General features: G+C 36.3%; 2 protein-coding genes across 5 annotated transcripts in view; one reads left to right on the forward strand and one right to left on the reverse strand.

The window, feature by feature from the left end:
* FRMPD2 (FERM and PDZ domain containing 2) overlaps window positions 1-1238 on the reverse strand; it is a 54535-nt gene extending 53297 nt beyond the window's left edge. For 3 of the 4 annotated variants that reach the window (XM_048946100.1, XM_048946099.1, XM_048946101.1), the window contains exons 1-2: window positions 1187-1238; window positions 266-388 (exon numbers count right to left, since the gene is read on the reverse strand). In XM_048946100.1, coding sequence (XP_048802057.1) covers window positions 266-388; window positions 1187-1223 — 160 coding nt within the window. In that variant the 5' untranslated portion in view covers window positions 1224-1238. The other variant, XM_048946102.1, reaches the window with a different exon arrangement.
* The window catches only part of MAPK8 (mitogen-activated protein kinase 8), a 108670-nt gene that overhangs the window by 36175 nt on the left and 65191 nt on the right, over window positions 1-7304 (forward strand). The window lies entirely within an intron of this gene.

Consider the following 7304-nt stretch of genomic DNA (forward strand, 5'->3'; position numbering starts at 1 on the left):
AACTGCTTTAAGAGTCAAATATGTGCAAGCTGATTTGTTATCACTGCTTCACAGCATTCAGACTACTGTTATTGGAGAAAATAAGGAACAGAAATCTTGCTGACTTGCCCGAGTCTTTCCATTGTTAAGTCATTTAAACGTAAAGCAATAAATATCCCATTCAACACTGCATGTAATCAGAGCAACATGAAATTAGACTATTCACCTGAGTTGAGAGAGAGTCAAAAAGGGCTGTTAGGCATCTCAGATTAGAGATTTACTTTACCTTGGTGAAAATTCATCTGGGAGAACAGTGGTGAGGTGTCTGGTATTTTCTCATGTAGCCTCTTCCTTATCACATGACTTCTATTAAGCTGAGAAGTTGTACTGTCTTCAGTGGCTATTCGTTCTACCTAGAAAACGATGGTAATGCAAGTCAATGTCACGTGATATGTGGACTTCAGACACTCATTAGAAAGTGATCCTTGCCCTTTGCTGATTTGCATTTTGTAAGCAACTTTATTTTCTTAGGCAGGCTTCACAAAGCAGGACCGACCTTTTAGGGCTTTGTGCTTTTGTGCTGGATGTTTAAGGAATACCTTCTGTTGCAGTGGGAAATAGAGTAATAGCACAGGGGAAAAAGTCCCCTCAGAATGCTAAGGAATACTTGTTGAAAGCAGAAGAAATATTTGCAATGTGTTTCAGTTTCATTCAGCTTGTCAACAAAAATTGTTTGCTGATATTTCAGAGCTTGAAAAAGACTCAATTGTTCACTTATTTAAGGCTTCATAGTCAGGCAGGGTTGTACTGTAAATGTTCTCCACCAGCTAAGGAAGTTAAATGAAATTCTCAATGTGGTATAAAAGTGTTTCCTTTGAATATCACAAAGAAAGTCTGAAGCCGAAGTGGTAATGGGAAAATCTCTCTTGTGTAAAGTCCATTCGTTGGTGAATATGAAGTCTCAGTAGAGGTTAAGGTAGTTTCAGTTATTAATCAAAGGAAAGACTTATAGAAATCCAGCAGTCTAGTGCAAGTGCAAAAGGTGGATGCCTATAATTTCCCAGGATTGTGGCATGAGAAATGATTTTGTTGCTTTTTTGGCTCATACACATACCCACTCAATTTTCTGCATAGAAGCCTAGAAACAAATTTCACTTTAACTTGGACAAGCATGCATTGAAAAGGAGATTAAGTAGGAGAATAGTACCTACCTCACTGACACTTTCCAGGACAAATTGGACCATTTTCTTTATGTAGATATTTGCTGGTAAGGAAGAAGATTCCTTCTGATGTGCTTCACATACTTCCAGAATTGACTCAGGAGAAAGTCTTTTATATGGCAGATCTTCACATAGTGTTAGCAACAGACTGTGTAATTGGTCACTCAGCTGGAGGGACTGAGTCAACATGGAGGTACAGTTAAATCACACCTCACAGTCATCTGAAATCCTGTCTAAACTGGGATCAGTAAGGCTTTCATCATGAGTGAGAAATGGGCATTAACTTCCTTTAGACTTAGTGACAATCCTGGACAGGCAGTAGAACAGCACTAAATGGAGTCTCTAATGGGATATAGGGTAGCCTTGAAGGGAACTGGTATATACAAGGAGGACCATCAGTTTGTGTAGAAGCTTCCAGGTGACAGCCAGCAACTCAGTCTGCTCCATGTCTTTGCTAATTAGACTGTGCATCATAAAGATTCATGTAATAAGCACTAGCTTAATAAAGTTAAGAAGTTATGCAAGCCAAAACTGTTGCCATAGAGACCAACTACTGAAATTTTAGAGTCATTAAACTTCTGGACTCTTTTCCCTTATACCATGTATAACCTCTAAAAGCTAGTGCTTTCCGAGTTAAGAGCATGCAGTCAAAGTATGGGTATAGAAATGAAGTGAAACGTGTGCTACACATTTTTGAAAAGTTCATGAACAAGCAAGATATGCGAAGTTTCACTTAGCAATAGAATGTGTCCAGAAGTTTTTATTCCATCATCTCATCCATTCTTTGAAAAAACGCATGTGAAGCACCAGAATCATGTGGAAATGAAGATTATTCTTTCAGCCCTACCTATCTTAGGGAATTTCTTATTATGGTCTTTGAACAAGTAATCTTTACTTTTAAAAGAAAATTAATCGTAATAGAAACAGTTCTGCTTCTCAAAAAGGAAAAATAAAATAAAGAAAGGAGAGATAAGAGGCCTAACTAAATTCCTTATCTGCATGAATTGGTATTTTTTATAAAGCCTGTGCCTTTATGCAAACATTCCAATCAGCCATATTCTTTTTAGTGGTCCAAAACTAACAGCCACTTTTACTGAGACTTCATGTTACACTTCTCAGTCTTTGACCATACCAAGAGTGAGATAGAATAAAAGAAAACAAAAATGTTTATATTACTGGCCTGGTTTGGAGGAACCTGATAGTCTGCTGACCAATAGAGAGTCATTCCTAAGGAATACACCAACATCTGTCAAAACAGAAAGGGAGACCCTTTATGAAATCTTTATACATAAATTTTTCCAACTGTAGTCAGATTTGTTTAACATCATTAGAAACCAATTTTGACAGTAGATACCTGGTACGCTGCATGAAACCCCACAACCTTTCCTTCACAAGGTCTTATCAAGATCTTTTTTGTAGTATACCTCACCTTTGTTAGTCCGATGCGCTGGTTTTTATTCTGTCTGTGGAGTAATTCTGGTGCACTGAAAGGGATGGCTTCTGTCTGAGATGCATTGTTTTGGAAGGACAAATTTCCTTCAGCAGACAGTAGTACTGACCATGGACAAATCACACAGATGGCAGGGTCTGAAAAATGGTAAAGAAGATAATGGAGTTCTTGTGGATTTCAGTGAGCTGAGAAAATCATTTTGCTAGGATCCACACAGCTAAATCCATTACTAATGCTTCCAGAAGATATACTCTGAAGTCCATGTAGTCATATTCTTTTATGCCTAGCTGATTTTGTCACCTGGAATTTAGTGATTTGAGATTTGATTTCTATCTCTCAGTTCCACTTATAAAAACAATATACTGACTGGTCTTGGAGCTTACCCTCAGCCTTGCCCAATGGCTGGTTGCTTCTTAGAAACTGTTGTGTTCTCCTTAAAAATATCCATGGCATTGATCAGTGATATTCATATTCATATTCAGTGATCTGAGCCAGAAGTGGAAGCAGGAGGTTGGTCAGCCTTCTGTAAACCCTACATGTATGCATGCACGTGCTAATAGAACTTGGCAAAAAACATCCAAGTAACTGAGTTAAAATATCATTTAAAAAAACATGACAAAATGTCTAAGATTTATCTGTTTACTTAGAAAGGAAAGTCTGCATTAACTATGGAAACATTTGGATAGAGTGTTCCTGCAAATATAGGTATATATGTGTTTTTAAAGTTGGCTATTGATCCACTCTTTTCAGTCTAGGTAGGAAAAACAGAGACTATTAAAATCTCCATAGGTGAAGACTTTGGAACCGTGATGTAAATGTTTTGGTATTTTTACATTTTAAAAATTATATATTAAAGCTAGATGACTACTTAATTCTTATGCATGTGACCTTTACTTCGGGAATGTGGAACAAAGTTTAGAAGTGTTGAGCTGGTAACTTATATACTACTTTGTATAGCTGGAGTACCCAAAGATTCAAGTCTTACAGGCCATATTTACAACAGTTAAGACATTTATTTTTTCGAAAATTAAAGGTCTTAAAATTATCAGCTTGCCTTATCCTTTGATCTCCCCCATTTCTATAGTGTTGTTTTCAAATACAACTAGAATATGCTAGGAAATTAGTGTGTTTTAGAAACAGATAGCCAGCTTGATCTTTAGACTCAATTTAGATTACCTGGTTTTGTGTAATGTTGGCCAGCCAACCAGTCAGAATGCCTGCCTGACTAATCTGTGCCCAAACAAACGCATTGGAAATACTGCGATAGCCAGTTGGTACTGACCAATGTCAGGTCTAGCAGATCAAGTACGCTGCAGCACAAATGTGGCAGTACTTGCCCTGAGAAGAGCCTGATTCCAGAAACAATGCAGCTGCAAATATGACAAGTGGAGACAGAGATACGGCTTAGTTATCTGGGCTGTTACTGTGCAAAGACAGTTTACTTTTGCTGCCCTCCAAGAAACGGGATCACTGGGAATTCAGCTTCAGAATGAGTCAAACTTGGCATCACTCTGAACTAGAGCTCTCTAAAGTCATGACTGGGCAACCTTGCACCACATCTCTATATATTATATATTATATATTATATATTATATATTATATATTATATATTATATATTATATATTATATATTATATATTATATATTATATATTATATATTATATATTATATATTATATATTATATATTATATATCATATATTATATATTATATACTATATACTATATACTATATACTATATATTATATATTATATATTATATATTATATATTATATATTATATATTATATATTATATATTATATATTATATATTATATATTATATATTATATATTATATATTATATATTATATATTATATATTATATATTATATATTATATATTATATATATATTTATATTTATATGTTGGGTTTTTTTTTAAATAAGATCTGGAGTGTAGGGTTGTCTTAGCGTCTGACATGGAGTTAATAAGCTGTGATGGACCTGAGCTGGATTTATCCAGGTAGGTATTTCTGTGTTGCAATCCTTTCCATGTTCCTAGTTCCTGTATTGTATGGCTAGATCAAAGAATCATAGAATTATAGCAGTTGGAAAGGATCGCTGGACACCATGTAGTTTACACTAGATATTTGAGAACTGATTCTTCAGTTGGCCTGACATAGTGGTCCAGTCCATTAAAATTTGGTTGTCAATAAAAGTTCACCCCTCCAGCTATAGCAGAAGTTACATATCACTTAAAAGTTTTTTACTGAGAGATGGAGGAGCTATGTGAACTTACTCATCCTCCTCCTCTCTCAGTTCTTGAAGGACATGATTCTAGCTGGCACTGCACTTTCTGTGCGTATGTTATTCAGACATTAGGAAGAACAATTCTGTCCTGTTCTGCCATCTATAGCTCTACTTTAATTTATTTCTGACGTGTAATTTAGAAAAAAGTGGCGGCGTGAAGACTTGCATGTTGGCACAGCAGTTTGCATGCAAACATAGCTGCACTGAAAGGTTTCTCATCTGTATTAGAAATATGATATTATTGCCATTAGTAACTTTTGTCTCAAAAAACAAACAAACAAACAAAAAACATGAACATACAAACAAAAACAAAACAAAACAAAACAAAATGAACAATCCCCTCAAAGCAATCATTTAAATACCAAAATAGCTTAAGAATGAGTTTCTAACAGTAAGATACTTTTCATCTCACCTTTGTGAAGGTCCTCCACAAGCTGCAATGTGGACAGGTACAAGAGTGCCCATATATCTTCCTCCTCCAAAGGGCTTCCTTTGGCCCACAGGACCTCTGCCAGTGTTGCACAGGAGCTGCTCATGCCTGCTGTAATAGGAAGCAGATCTGGACCAGCTAGAGTAGACTGAAGTGCTTGTAGCAAGCCTTACTGGTTACAGCTGCGCCCTGCTCTCATGATAAGAAACCTTTTTTGAACTACTTTGTTCACAAAAGACAGGAATAATTTATCCATGTCTTCATCTCAGTAAGAGTAAATAAAGGAGTCTAAGTGACTTCCTCCTATTTCTCAGCCCTTTCACTCATCGTTTCACAACATTATGTGGGGCAAATAATTTTTACTCTGGATATCCTTTATGTTCTGTTCAGGCTTTATGAGTGGTTCTCTGAGTGGGAGGGCATTGATTTTGCTGCTTAATTGGGTGCCCTTGTATATAAAAACACAACTGTGATAATCTTAGACAAAAAGAATGACAAAGCAAGAGATGCACTGTAATATAAAGGATCTATAAACACAATTCAGAAATTATGTTTCATTCATTGCTCAGGTTGTAAAAGCTTGTAGACTTACTGGATTCATTGACTGAACATTTTCATGGTCTGACAGCTAGGACTTGAAACTTGCAGTTCATTCTTACTAGCATACATATAAACATTCTTAATTTCAGTGAACCAAATTAAAAAGTAATTCCCTCTGCATGCTGCTGAATAGCAATGCAGTGGTTCTCAGAATGCTGTTTACTCCCTGACAGGTGCATGAGAATTGGTGTAGTGTGGGAGAATGTTGGTTCTCACCACCTCCATGTTTCTTCTCAGCTGCAATGAAGTATCATGCTATTTAGAGAAAGGCATCCTGTACTGAATCGTAATTTAATATATCTTACCAATTGGAAGAGTGTTTTTCCAATCTTAGGTAACTACCGTCTTCCTTTTGACTTGAACTGTCAAAGCTTTTTCTCCTCAGAATGTTTTACCATACTAAATATTGTCAAAGATTGTTCTTCGTAAATGGGCTTTATATTCCCATTTCACCCATTTCACATTTCAGTAATGTACTAATCTAGGCATAGCTACCCTAGGTTTACACATCTGTAAGGAAAACTTAATCCAGGGTTAGAATTCGCTAACAGTTTTTGTAATTAATTTTGGTTTTGCTGTTGCTATCCTGTAACAGTGATCTACATTGTATACTGTATAAATAGAGGCTTAATGAGAGAAGTAGGAAGTGATCCATCTATTGCTTTGTGATGCTGTCATTTTCTATAGGCCACTGAGTGATGACACTTGAGCCCAGAATGCTGTTGTTATGTTATAGGATTGCAAGTGCTACTGTGAAAATATCTTCACTCAAAGCATGAAAACACATCTTTCCTCCAGCATTTCTTCACCCTCAGGACACAGCCCACTTACTGTTCTCATTTGCTCTCTGCCTGCAAGTGAATTTACTGTATCTTACAGGTGATTTTTTTTTCTGTGTACAATTTATTATGCAGCTTTCAAGGGGTCACTGCAAGAGCATTGCAATGTTCTGCAGGACAAATATGTTGTTGATTAATAGACTTCTTAGACTTTGCTTCATGGGGTCTTGTCCTGGTTCACTAGCTTCCATTCAAGGAAGCACAACACTGCAAGAACTTTGCTGCAGTCACTGTGGGATTATGGGCCAACATTTTAAACAGAAACAGAGTTCTAATTTTAGCCTGTGTGCCTTCAAGAGATAGTAAAGCTTCTTAAAAACCCAACCTTAATTAGAAGAGACAGACAAAGCTTCTTAATCTAAGTCATCACCATCTCCCTTAATAATAAATTACTGTGATAGCATTTCACTTAACCCTGTGGTACTGGGACTAAGCAATCAGTTCACATCCCCAGAGCTAGAATCTGTGTGGCTCCTCCATATGAGTAATCCACC

This window comes from Lagopus muta, chromosome 5 (genome assembly GCF_023343835.1).
Source record: "Lagopus muta isolate bLagMut1 chromosome 5, bLagMut1 primary, whole genome shotgun sequence".
NCBI lineage: Eukaryota > Metazoa > Chordata > Aves > Galliformes > Phasianidae > Lagopus > Lagopus muta.